This window comes from Desmodus rotundus, chromosome 4 (assembly GCF_022682495.2).
Source record: "Desmodus rotundus isolate HL8 chromosome 4, HLdesRot8A.1, whole genome shotgun sequence".
Lineage (NCBI taxonomy): Eukaryota > Metazoa > Chordata > Mammalia > Chiroptera > Phyllostomidae > Desmodus > Desmodus rotundus.
The window spans coordinates 128,783,244-128,797,591 of NC_071390.1; the positions used below are offsets into that span (position 1 = coordinate 128,783,244).

Sequence of the window (14,348 nt, forward strand, 5' to 3'; positions counted from 1 at the left end):
CTTCCTATTAACTTTGGCTCTCTCATACCTCCTTCCGTTCTCTCTGTGTCCCTTTGGCATGTGCTTTCAGGCCGGGTGTGTTATTTCTCACCTCTCTCTCCTCTTTGCCCACTTGGTTTTATCTCCAGCTGGGTAGGCAGTGGTGCTGGTACTGCTTTCCAGGTTCATCCCCTTCAGATGGGGAAAGGAAGTTCATGAAAAGCTCATCCAACAGGTTTGGTGTAGACAGTTTTCCTTTGTTTCAAAACTCCACTCAAATTTGCAAGTGGTGATTTCCTCCTTCCTGGTTTAGGGACCACAAGGGGGGATTTAATCTTGATGAGTAAGCTAATACAGTCAAGAAAGAAAACACCCGAGATGTGGAAAGTAATAAATGAGGCTAGGTGGGAAAACAGACTACCCAGACACAAAAGGGACTCAAATCTGGAAATCAGATATTATAGGGCACCAGATTAGGTACAAATAGATTAAGAAGTTTTATAGCCTTATTTTGTATAAATATAGGGAATTCTGAGAGACTGGCCCATATCTTTAAACTTGAACACAATCTAAATTATTTTCTAATTTTGTTTTTTTATGTTAAAACATCACATAGGGCTTTTTTTTAAACTATGCATCTATTTGGTGACTTGAAAGGAATTATGAAAGGACTAAAATTTCACCCTCCACCTCAGCTACCTTATGTCTTTGGTACTGCCTTTTAGCAGATTAGCTAAGCAGGTTGCCTCAGGTGAAAGTACTACTCAGTTTTCAGCTTTTTGGATTGCTTCGGGTTTTACTCTTGTATATTAACAAGAAAACCGAAGGTCAGTCATATCTTGACTTCACTTAATATGAAGATTCTCTTCTTCCTCTTCATTCTTTTCCTTATCTGTCTCTACCTTCTCTTTTGAGGACTTGGAGAAAGTTTTTCTGAAGTCTCTGTCTTGGACAAATCCAGGGACAGTAAGTAGCAGTCAGAAAGTATCATTCCTTTTTCAGCTGCCATAACTTAATGATAACAAACTCAGGGTTCACTTGTTGTTTTCAACTACTACACCTCCAATTTACTCTTTATTATCTTACTCCTTAAGAGTTTTTAATGGAGGTGAGTAAACTTCCTGAAACATGATGTACAACTGTGTACATTTTGGCATAGGTGAACAGACAGCACATAACTTTCATTATATTTTCAAATGATTAAGTAGTTAAAATTAAAAAAAATTTAAGAACCACTTAGGTAATACCTGAAAGGAAAGCTAATCTATTTTAGACTTAGTACTTTCATGTTCATGTTCACTCACGGGCTTCTGAAAATACCATCTGGATGCTCCCCAGTCTGTGAAACACAGGCCATGGGAGAAGGAAGCAGCAGAGCCTTCTCTATGAGCAAATGCCAATCCCTGGTAGTCCCTGAATGCTGCTCTCCATCTTTTACCCGGTCTGTAGTGGGCTACCTCTTACTCCAACCTGGAGGCAGCCTAGAAGAGAGCATGGTACTGGTACTTCACCCAAGAAAGAAATTGCTGCCTGGCTGAACTGGTTACTATTTTATCTATGCATCACTGAATGAGAGCATGAAGTAAAACTGTAGTTTCCATACAATTTTCTGGGTTCATGTAAATAAAGCAATTGTCCCTGAGAACAAAAATAGACAGCAATAAACATTTTCACTTCCCTTTGTTGATATTGCACTTGCTGGGAAAGGTTCTGAGAACTGGGGAATTATATTTTCATTCAGGAAATGCTGATAGAGCGCCTGTTTGGTATAGGCCCTGGCAAGAACCTGGCATACAGTGTAAATAGGGCAGACCTGGTCTCTGACTCTGTGAAATTTCCAGTCACGTGGATGAGACATAGATCAACAAACAATCACACAAATGGGTTGAGTGCTCCTGTCTTTAACAGAATCCACACACATGGAGGAGTTTGTATTCTGGCCAATTTGTGTCTTAAATACTTTAACAATCCCTAAGGCCAAAGTGAAGAAAAAGGACTAGTTAAGGTGAAGCTCATATTTTGAAACAAAATCGTTAAAACAATAAAAATTTTAAGAAGGAGAGTTATGAGAGACACACTGTAGAAATTATAACATATGGCATGGTTTTTCACTTAAGCTACTTTCTCTGAATTGCTGAATTTCATCCCAGCTCAGCTTAGCTTTGACATTATTACATGTCTGTTAAAGCAAAAGATCAAAATAATAAAATAATTTTTTAAAAACCAGAAGAAAAAATATCTTTATTAAATTATATGACCTTGAATCAGCATTTTTAAAACATTTTTTCCTGTCATTTGACTCAATTGTTTTTATGGGTCTTGTTTATTTCAAGATATAATTAAAATCATGTGCCCTGGCTGATGGCTCAGTGGATTGAGTGCCGGCCTGCAAACCAAAGGGTCACCAGTTCAATTCCCAGTCAGGACACATTCCTGGGTTGTGGGCCAGGTCCCCGGTAGAGGGTGCATGAGAGATAACCACACATTGATGTTTCTCTCCCTCCCTTTCTCCCTCCCTTCCCCTCTGTCTAAAAATAAATAAATAAAATCTTTTAAAAAAAACCATGTATAAGTCTAGTCATTTCTAATATAGGAACTTCCCCTTCTGCCATTAAGTTGTTTAAATGATGAAGTTATTTCATTTCCTATTATCTTTACTTCACAGGAAAGAATATGTAATATGTATAACAGTTATAAATAATATGTAGTTGTCATTTCAAAGATATTTTTATTGTAAACACTGGAGTAAACAATCTCTAGATGGTTCTAGTGTAAGTCTAACAAAGAAAATGGGTGTATAAAACTTTATTTTATAAGTTTAACAAAGAAAATAAATGATTACAAATAAACATTTACATTTATTCTTTTTCATATTGAAGACAGGCCGATCTTAGATATTCCAAGTCTATAATACGTGCCTGTTTCCACAACTAACCTCTTCTTTCAATCCTATCCTTCAAACTTTGTCTCAAAATCTCTTTTGATTTGAGAGATAGAATAGGGAATGATACTCAGTTCTCTGAGTATCTCAACAGTACTTTTATTTATTTTTAACACACAAATGTGAATCAAATTATTAAGCACAAAAAATAGCGCTACAATCAAAAAAAATAAAAGCAGTTAGATATTTGCTTTAAGGAATATTTTATGTCAATACATATTTTCTTTTTGATTGCCAAGCTTTTAAAAACAAAATGTGGTTCTCCCACTCCAGGGAAAGGTAAGTGGGACTTAAGTGACTGATTAGAAGAGGAAAACTGACATTTATTGAGTACCTCCCATGTGCCAGGTCCCACTCTTGGTATTTTCCACTCAGGTCTTCGTTTACCTCTCCTTGTGATCCTATGGAACTGGTGTTCTTTCCATTTTACCTATAAGGAAACTGAGACTCAGTGAGGTTAAAAGAAATCCCATGGTTGTCTATTAAGTGGCGAAGCTAGGCTTGGAGGCAGGGTGGTCTTTTCCCAACACCTATACTTGACATCGGTCAAAAGCAATGTATGTAGCTATTTGATTCTCCAACTTGTCAAGACTTTGGAAAATGACTTTTTTTAAAGGGTAGAACACCTTTAGCAGTGTGGACCAACTTTGCTTAGTATTTTAACAAATTATTAACTCAAGACATTTGAAGTTGGAGATGGAACTGAAATGTACTTGAGCACTAGAACAGATTAAGTTATTTTAACAAAGTACAAATAAGTATGTTTTTTTTTAATCTGCAAAAAGTAAGAACATATTTTAAATCTTTCAGCTAACTCAGAGTTTTATTGGCTAAAATTTCAGGGGGAAAATATTCTATGTTCCTGATCTGAGCAGTAATAACACTAAGTCAAACTCACTGATACATATTCAGCATTTGTCTGTGGTTCTCTGAACCTCAAGGATGTCTGAGCTGAGACTAATTTTCTCAAAAGGAAAAAAAATTCCAGTGCTAAATTGAGACTTAATTACTCAGATTAAGAAATGTGGCTCAGATTTAAGCAGCAGCAGTTATAATACCAACATAGTATCAGCTTGTTCAAAGTCTCTTGATTAATAAACTTGGGACAAGATTCAAACCCCGTTCACCTCACTTCAGAGCCTGTGTTTCCCCACCACATTCTTCTCTGTTATGTGTATACAACTTTGGATTTACAAAAAAGCCCTAATTCTAGAACACCTCTATGAAGGGGTGAAGGGTGCTTAGATGGTTGAACATACCAAAAAGATATTAATTTTTCCCGTGGAGAGTTTCATGGAAAAAGAAGAGTTATGTATTGATGTGAAAAAAAAATAAATGTTCATCTTTGTCTTGGCTTTTTCCTGAGCTCTTCCCTTTCTGGGATGATAGACTTGGTCCCATGACTATGGTGAAGATCTCTGGATGCTCCCCTGTTTGTTGAGTTCTTCTCATGTTTCAGGAGCTTGTTGGAACTTAAATAAACAATTTCATGGTTGATAGTCCCATAAAGTCTACATTCATCTCTAGTGGGTAATAGAATATGTGTTTATATATATGCAGCTTTGCTCTTCAATTGCTATTCACTCCACTCTGCTCTATTTCAAAGCAGCATTTCTTCAAACAGGATAATTATCTCTTTTTCCTACTTCATATCCCATTTAGTTCTTTTACTTATTATGCAATGACTCAAAGAGCTCCCTTTACAGTAGTGATCACTTTAACTTTGTCCACCATTACCTCTGATGAAGAGAGTCCTAGGTCATAATGCATCGAGGCTACATTGTGAGAGATGAACAACATTAACAAAGAGGTTGGTTTCCTTATTAATGAATGGCCAATTGTTTAAACAAAAGTGAGCATCTTTGCCCTGGCTGGTGTGGCTCAGTGGATTGAGCACTGGCCTGCAAACTGAAAGGTCACCAGTTCAATTCCTGGTCAGGGCACATGCCTGGGTTGCAGACCAGGTCCCCCGTTGGGGGAGTATGAGAGGCAACCAATTGATGTTTCTCTCACATATTGATGTTTCTCTCCCTCTCATTCTCCCTCCCTGCTCTTCTCTCTAAAAAATAAATTTAGAGTGTGCATCTAGGTCAAATGGGACTCATTAGCTCAACATCTTGATACTGTGAGAGGAGGAAAACAGGAGATGAGGAGATAGAAATGGGACAGTAATGAGGCACCTATGTCAGTGGGACTCAGAAAAAATACAAAGGCAACCTTGAGGGGTTGAAGAGTTCTTGCAGAATCCTGAACATCTGAGTGGTGCCACTAGTAAAAATGAGTCCCGATGATGAGGGACCGAACCAGTCACATCAGGGTCCGTCCATACGAGAACATGTCCTTGCTGAACAAACAAACCACTGTAATTGAAGCAAAGAAACCCATTGTTCTTTAAGATCCAGGTCTTGCTTACATAACTGTCCTCAACTTTTCCCTTTCCGCACTCCATACACTGTTTTTCACACAATACTCAGCAATTTCAGGAACCAAAATTGGTCATGTTCTCTTATATCTCATCACCTCATACTTGCTTTTCTCTCCATGAGCAAGGAAGTCACCCTTTCTCCCCACCCCGTTGGTCTTACTTCTACTCATAACCAATATTAGGTCACAGTTTTGAACTGGTTTCTTTTTCAACTTATCAAAACTGCTTCAGAGGTTCTGTTCATTTGCTCTCAGAGTAAGTATGTAATCTGTATTATAACACCCATCACTGTATTGTAGTTGCTTGTATAACTAATTGCCCATATTTGGCAATAGACTGCAAAGTCTTTGAAGTCAGAGACTATATCTCATTTACATAGTACTCACACCTGCTAGTATACTTAACATTAGCATATAATCTATATATTAGATGAATAAATGAACAATCAAGTTCCTGAAACAGTAGAGTTAAAAACAACAGGAACTGCATTACATAGAATAAACATTTGCTTTGCTACAGAAGGTAATATAGCTCAGGTACCATTTTACCCCTGAGTCTAGGTTGCTTGGGGGAAGAATAAGAAAAAAACATGGTTGCTCACAACCAAATAACCTCTTTGGAAAGTACTCAGACATGCCATTTCCCGACAAGTGTGGACAAGCCCGCTGCTCTATTGAGCTTCCTGGGAAAGAAGCAAGATGTCGAATCAAGCTAAATCCTTTATAAGTTGTGTATTTTCCCAGAAGTGGATAGGCTTTTATGAATATAAGGTTCTTTTCCTAGTGCTCTTTATCCAAGTAAATCCAGACCAATCTTTGAGGACTCAAGAGGACTGAGTAAGAAAAGTCATTGATTCATAAAAAGTTGGTTTTATTTCCCACTATCCTGAAGAAAATTCCTTTCAACTACCCCTTGTGAAGGTGCTTTTACATCAAGGCTAAAACTAGTAATTTTTTAAAATTTGTTTATTTTTAGACAGAGGGGAAAGGAGGGAGAATGAGAAGGAGAGTAACATCAATGTGTGGTTGCCTCTCGCATGCCCCTAATGGGGACCTGGTTCACAACCCAGGCATGTGCCCTGACTGGAAATTGAACTGGCGATCCTTTGGTTCACAGGCCAGCACTCAGTCTACTGAGCCACACCAGCCAGGGCCAAAAGTAGTAAATTTTTGAACCATCAACTCCATCACTAGATATGTGAACTTAGAGATGCTGCTGAGGTTCCTCATCTGTGAAATGAGGACATTATTACTTATCTAATTGCTGTGAGAATCAATTACACACATACACACAGTAGCCCTAATATCGATTAAATTAAAGTGATATATAAGAAGCTAGCTGGGGTCACTACACACATCTTTTAGTAAGGGAAGTTTTCCTCCCAAACTACAAATGTTCACATTCTAAAACTTCATTACTCTTGATCTAATTTTCAATCACTTTTTTGGTAAAGAATTTAAATCTTATGTCAGTATTTAAACTAGGTTTTTCTTAAGTGTTCTAAAATTCCATAAAGTTTAAGACTCCATACTACAGATTTTCAACTTAAAAGGGCAACTTTAATTCTAATACAATCAGAATTTGATCTGGAATTTTCATTATAGCGAACCGTAACTTGAACTGATGTCATTTCTATTTTATTATATTGTTACAGAATGTGCTGTACTCTGGTTGAACTTGGAATTTCAGAAACCAGCCTTTTTTAAGAATGCCTCTAAGGCAAAGGAGATTTTTAGGGAATGATTGCTGGTCAAATATCTGCCATTTGGAAGCCAATCATCTGACACAAATGAGAAATACGGACTGTTTCCTTAGAGTAGATGATAATTCACCAGTTTAAAAGTTAAGCCAGGAAGTTTATATATGTTGACTTTATCAGATATGTGGGTATTACTAAACCCGTTTTGTGCATGTAGGGAAGTGGAACTCAAAAAGTTTAAGAGCCACCGCAAAATTAGGTGTCTGAACCAGAGTGTGAGCCCACATGTTCTTTCCATGAAAGCATACATTGCTGACCTTTCCATTAAGGTTACTTCATCCACCACAACTCAGTGGCCCCAGGGAACCACTTCCCGGAACATCAGAACATCTTCATTTTACCACTTGAGTGTTCTATCTAAAATGTGTTTTCTCCTTTATCTTTCTTTAGTAAAGTCCTCCCATCCTTCAGTACTCTGCTCAAGTCAAAGTGCTAATGGAGGACTCTGCCCTTAGGTCCCTGGTGGATTCAACATCTCGACACCATTTACCTGTTCTGTGATGTGGTCAGGTCCTTAAGTTGCTTTCTTCTGATACACCAAATTCATTACTTGATAAATATTTATGGAACAGAATGAAAGGTTTCATTCTGTGTAACATACATTAGAACAAATCCTTTGAAAAGTTGTACTATACTCCTTGAGAACAGTAATTGTTCCTGGAAACTTTTTTAAATGCTTAGAAAATAACTTCTCGTAAAATGTGCCCCCAATAAAACATCAACGAGATTATCTCCTCTCTTATTATGATAGCACATATAATTTTCCTAAAGAAATGGTTGTGCCATAAAAGGGTAGTCATAAATGACCTTACTGTAACAGCTGCTAGATAGTACTATGATAAAGTTATCTGTAAATAGAAAGGAAAACAACTGATAATGTATGAAACTGAGAAGCTCTGCTGTTTAAAAATATTTCAAAACATGTTTGAAAACAGACCTCTTTTGAAAGAAAATAAATGATTTTAAAGATCTAATAAAATTTCAATTACACCGAAAATGTGATAAGAAGCCAATTACAGAAGTCTGATGACTCACTCAGGTTTGCTCACAGAGGGTGGCCGGAAGGTTGCAGATTGTGGAATTTCCTCTGACCTAATACAAGAATAAGAGCGCACATGATCTCCACTGCAGGGATAATATAAAGAGCCATGGGAGCTCTTCATCCAGCACAAGTCCTTGGGGACAACAAAGCTCACAGGCGTCCAGGACAAGAGCCAATAAGACACCTCGTGCAAATATGACTTCCAAGCTGGCTGCTGCTCTCTTGGCAGCTTTCGTGCTTTCCGCAACTCTGTGTGAAGGTGAGCACACTTTTCTGATCCAGAGTTTTCCTTGGGTTTAAACGGGATCCTTAGATAACAAGAGTATCTTTAATGCTTTGATAAAAAATAACATTTTTATTCAGGAAAAGAAAATAATTGTCATTTAATGCCAATTAAATTGAAGTTTCAATGTTTTAGGGTATATCTATATAACAATTAGAAAAGTATGATTTTTGATTAATATGTACATTTGTTCTTATCATTCATACTCTGTAGTATACGTTTATTTAATATAAATCTATAACTTAGAGTATATCTTATTGGGGGCCACAGTTATCCCTAATATCTATTAATATTGAAAAAGATAAGCCAGGAAACTTTATTCCATGTACTATTTTATTGGCAAGCTTCGGCCATCTGCCAATTCCTGTTTGGTTTAATGATACCCTGACAAATTATAGACATTCTTGGGACCTCATTTATGAAGCAAATACTGTCAGTTCAGAATAGGTATAGTATATAGTTTAATTTTTCTTTTCTCTTAAGCATTAAGGAATTTTTTAGGGTAGAACACATCTCTGTGCAACTCATTTACATGTTTCTATTAATTCTTTCTGAAGGCAATTTTCCTATTGGTGAATCTTAGTTTGCATACTATAAATAGCATTGCGGTGTCAGAGAGGATCATGCAATATTGAGTAGAAAAAAAGTATCACAAGGATGTCAACATTGCAGGAACTCCAAGTCTTTATGTAGAAAGTCTTTCTATGTTGTCAGAGATGACTGTTTTTAAAACAAAGAAAAACTGAGAGCAGGCACAGTGACAATATCCAGCCTTTAATTTCAAGAATGAGTTTGCTAAAGATGTGATGTTTACTAAACACAGTGACCAACTTATTATATTGGGATTAAGGAGGAAGTAGTTAGCAGAGCTGTGCCTATTGATGAAATCAACCTTTAATTGCTTTTACTTTTTTTCACAGCTGCAGTTCTGTCAAGAATAAGTACAGAACTTCGATGCCAGTGCATCAAGACTCACTCTACACCCTTCAATCCCAAATACATAAAAGAACTGAGAGTGATTGAGAGTGGACCACACTGTTCCAATTCAGAAATCATGTAAGTACTTTCAAATGTGTTTAGATATTTTACTTTAGGAAATCTAGAGCTGAGGAAGGTAGAAGTATCCAGCAAATTTCTAGGTACTAGGAACACTGCAGTGAGCTAAAAAGAGGCACCTGGACTGGCTTCTGTCGCTTCTTCACGCCTTCCTGGGAGCACACTGCTGGCCCAGATTCTTCTGCCATGCTTTACAGCAACGATCTTAACCTATTTGCTAACAAAATTATTGTGAGTTCTTTGTGTGCGTGGCATTTAAATATGGTAACTTCCATGACTGATATAGCCTGTACTTAGTGGACAGTAACTTGAATGGCAAAGGGATGTCTGAACCCCCTCAATATTTATGTTAATCATATCCCTTTCATTTCAGTGTAAAGCTCTTAAATGGAAAAGAGGTCTGCCTGGACCCCAAGGAAAAGTGGGTCCAGAGAATTGTGCAGGCGTTTTTGAAGAGGTAAGTTGGTTTTTATTATAAAACAATTTAGATTTTCATTTATCCTGAGATATACAGACCAAAAGTCAGCCTATACATTTCCTGCTGCTGCTGAAAATCTTTTTTGGGTAACTGCCTGTTTAATTAAAAATAAATATCAGCAATAGTGGGTTTCTTGTACTCATGACTGGGAAAACCACACATCTCATTTGTCCAGGGAAGTCTGGGTTTATAAGCCTGTTCCCTGTGTCATTATTATGGCTCTTTTCCATTTTCAGAAGTGTGCTGGTTTGGATGATAACTTATCCAGTCTCTCTATTTATAGTTGAAAGCATAGAACATTTCTAACACATGACTATCTAAAACTATATTAGTTTCTGCATCAAAAATAAGAACCATACTTTACTCCTTATTAGAACATTGTTAATTTTTAAATTTCATTTTATTTATTTTCAGAGCTGAGAAGGAGGGTCAATGAGAGAAAAAAGCATTCTCCGTGGTTTCCAAGAATTCCTCAGTCAAGATGCCAATGAAACTTCAAACAAATCTCCTTCAGTGCTTCGTGTACTGCGTGTGGCTGGTGCAAAGTCTCCAGATAAAAGACAGGACGCCCAGTTTGATTTGAATATTAAGTAAAATGATGAATAGTTTTTTCACTGTCTCATGCAATATCTACGTCATTTATATTTAAAAAACTAATTGTTTACTATAAATTCAAATTTAGCTGGAAATCCTGTATTCTCTCTCTCTATTGTTTGGTTAAATGTGATAACACTAGCCTGCTAGCCAAGATCCATGAATCCCTCTAACCGTGCCTTGGTTTTTTCTTTAGAAGAAAAAGTATCAGCCACCATCTTACCTCACAGATGTGAGGACATTTGGAAGCAATTTAACTTTTGTTCATGGTCATGTAAATTATTTTCAAGTGTAACTTATTCGCCTATTTATTATTTATATATTTATTGAAGCATCAAATATAGTTATATCTGTGCATGAATCTGGAAATTGGGATAGTATAATGATGATTGTAAATTTATATTTGTTTTAGATATTGAATAATGGAGAACTATCTTGATCAAAGTTTTATTTTGATCAAACTTGCTAGATTTAGCAAAATTAAAAACAAAGAAACAGAATACCCTGTTATTTTTATTCCAGGTAAACAATGAATAATGTTTTAGTCTAAATACATCATTATGTATATAAAATGTTAAATAAACTGGCAACCCTGCTTTGGACACCCCCTGCCTGCAGTCCCGTCGCTGCCGGGGGCAGGGGAGGTTGTGCTGTTCTTTGTTGGGTCACCAGGATCCTGAGTTAGGGCTATCTTTCTCAAGAAAGCAAAAATTCACCAGGCAACATTAACAAAGTAACTTCCTGCTAGTTAAAACTTTTTTATTATGTACAAATAGATTCTCATAATTTTATTTAAATAATTGTGTTTTTTAACACTCACTTGAAAATATTTTTATGTATTTTGAAATTTTTTTTTACTGTTTTGTTCATATGGAAATATAACTGCAAGTCTAAAACCATTATAATAAAATTTATTGTCAAAGTCATCAGGTGTTGGTGTTTCTTCGGTACTTTTAAAAATAATTGTTTTATATTTTTGGTTGTATTACAAACATATGATTTAGAAAACATAAATGCTTCCCCTGAGTGTTCTGTGTATTACGTGAAAAATGGCAAACCTGTATTTGTAGAAAAATAGAACTTTCCAGAGATGGCTGCAAACAGGAGTCTTTTCCATAAAACAATGGAAATTTCCTCAACTCCCCATTGTACTCCATTTTGCTAATGCAGCTGACTTCAGATTTTCTGAACAAGCCCATTGTCCGCTCAGCTTAGCATACATAGCCCAGGTGTCCATGAGAGGGGGAAGGGGGTACACGTGGTAAGGTGCTTCTTAGCTAATTACAGAGTAAAACTGACACCTATGAGGCAAAGAAGTTCAAAATATGAAAAACACCAAGCATATTTGAAAAAAATCAAATAAAACTCTTAGTAAAAACTACAATAATTTAACTAGAAAACTCAGTGGATGAGTTTTATAACAGATTAGACACAGCTAAAAAGAAAATTGGAGATCTAGGAAATAAAGCCACATAACTTTATCTGGAATTTATACAAGAGATAAAAGTTAGTAAATTTAAAGAAGAAATGGAAAGACATGGAGAATACAGGGATAAGCTCTCCTCAGTGTCTAATTGGACTTTTACAAGCAGCAGAGAGGGTCAGAGACAAGATTTAAACTAAGAGGGGCTGAAAAACTTTCCAGAAATGATGAAAAGTAACAACCCACAGTTTCAAGAAATCCATTTAACCAATGCTTACATTTACATTCCCAGTAAAAAAAAAAAAAACAAGGATCTTAGAACTTTGACTCATCCTTGTCCACCTCCAAGGCCATTTGCTACTGCTGTTGGGCATTTTCAATGTACTCTGTTTTAAAGCTCCACAATGGGGAGTGAGGAAGGGGGCTCTCTGTTATTTTCTCACTAGTTAGTTGAAACTGCAACCTACTTCTCCCATGTCACTTAGCTCCCTACAATCAATCACTCTGTGAGCCTGCAGCTGCCATCTGTGGGTCAACACTGTTTCTGGTGCAGAATAAAGCCCTTTCTCTTTTCTAATTTTCAGTGCACATGAACACAAAAGTGTGCCACATCATAGAGTTAGTAAAAAACTTATAAGTGAAATACAAGCAGAAGCCAACTGGAAATTCAGCCCCAATATTTGTTATTCTTAGACACATTGTTCCCACGAGTGGTGAGTTCTCCCTCCTCACGTTCTTCTCAGGCCGTGTTGTGGGGCTGCTGCTTCTTCCTCGGAGTTCTGCCTACATTTTATTTCTATATTCTCCTCTTTAATGTCAAGTTCCCTTGTCCTACCCTCCTTTGCGGCCTTTTATCTTGTGGATCTTACACATTGGAATAAAAACAATTATAAACAAACAATTTTTAAAGAAGAGTTTGCTTGCATCTCTCAGCTCAGCCATGACCTCTGCAGGGTTAATAAAATATTGTAGGAGAGATACAGGGCTCTTCAGAGGCGAAATCAAGGAGTTACCTAACCTAACTAGCCTAAGTTTCCGTGAGAAACCTAGGCTAGAGTGTGAAGGATGAGTAGGAGTTAGACACCCGAAGGGAAGAAGAATGTGTGGGAAAGAGAAGTCTAGACAGCGGAGAAGCATTTGTAAGCAACAGCATGACATGATTTGAGAAGTGAAAAAGTTCAGTGTGACTGGATTTGACACTGAAACAGAGCAAGTACTAACAGATGAAGTTATATTAGATGGGCCATGGAAAGCTCTAAAGGGCTTAGATTTGAAATTGAAACCTTGTAGTGGGTTCCAATTACCCTCATTTTAAATTGCGAACATTATAGGCCATTCTTCTTTCTGGTTGTCCTTCCAGAAGGAAGTGGGAAGCCATGAAAGCAACTCAAAAGTCTCAGTTGCTGGCTTTTGAATGACATTTGGAAATCAAATTATCAAAAAATTCCCAACTTTATATAAAACATATTAATGTGTTAAGTACACTTCTTTAAAACGCTCAGTGTCCAATCTTGAAAGCAAAGTGAGGCCATCCAAAAGGCAATTAAGTGGGTCAAATGGCTATTAGGCACTATGTCCACGAGCCACAGTGGAAGAGCGAAGAGTGGGAGAGACAGTGGGAGAACAAGAGTGAGACAGAAGCAAAAGCCGGTCACTGTGCTGCCCTGAAAATTCTTACTTAACTTTGCCTCAGTGATGTTAGTGAAATTGGTATACAGACACAGGTTTTATTTATATAGACCCAGATTGAGACACAAACTTAAACATGCAGGCTGTTACCTCGTACTTCTAATCCATTTGTGTGGATTACAAACATGAATCTGACTTTACCGAGTAGTAACATGGCTATAAAGATACACACACACAATAAAAGAGGCATGAAGAGATAATAAACATGTGTTCACCTTAAAATTGCATTAATTATAAAATTCTATAATACTTATATTTCACATACAATGTACAAAATCAGGTGATTTTCATAATTGCCTTTTTTGGTTTGCTAGAGATGCATCAAGAGACAGACTCATAGGTTGAAGTTACCTAAGAATAATTTTTCATTTTCAAAATTTTGGTAAATGTACTTATTTACTGCAATAGATGTATTTTGCCATCCAGGCTATGTTTGGAAAGGTCATAAGAAAAAATCTAAAATCTAGTTTGCTTTTCACTTGTGGTAGTGATATTGAAAGCAAAAATTGCTTAAGACTGTATTAACCCTGCAATAACCAAAAATAAAGGCTTAAGAAATCGGTAATTTCTCCATTATTGACTTAAAGAGACAGCCAGTCCACAACTGCCTCAAGTCTGATAAACATCAGCTAAATTTGCAAAGAACATGCAAAACAAATACGGAATTTTAAAATGTAAA

The 14,348-nt window shown here is 36.7% G+C and overlaps 1 protein-coding gene across 1 annotated transcript; it reads left to right on the top strand.

Annotated features, from left to right (window-relative positions):
• The first annotated feature begins 8,225 nt into the window (after positions 1-8,225).
• Positions 8,226-11,483, top strand: CXCL8 (C-X-C motif chemokine ligand 8). Its single transcript, XM_024579555.3, has 4 exons — positions 8,226-8,405; positions 9,350-9,485; positions 9,859-9,942; positions 10,378-11,483. Exons 1-4 carry the CDS (start codon positions 8,342-8,344, stop codon positions 10,397-10,399), a joined length of 306 nt encoding a protein of 101 aa, XP_024435323.1. The 5' UTR covers positions 8,226-8,341; the 3' UTR covers positions 10,400-11,483.
• The last annotated feature ends 2,865 nt before the right edge of the window (positions 11,484-14,348 follow it).

Bases quoted from the DNA above. Each gene is read 5' to 3' on its own strand.
- CXCL8 (XM_024579555.3), top strand. From the start codon at position 8,342: ATGACTTCCAAGCTGGCTGCTGCTCTCTTGGCAGCTTTCGTGCTTTCC. The intron at 8,406-9,349 runs GTGAGCACACTT...TTTTTTTCACAG, and splicing joins TTCCGCAACTCTGTGTGAAG to CTGCAGTTCTGTCAAGAATA. The intron at 9,486-9,858 runs GTAAGTACTTTC...CTTTCATTTCAG, and splicing joins TGTTCCAATTCAGAAATCAT to TGTAAAGCTCTTAAATGGAA.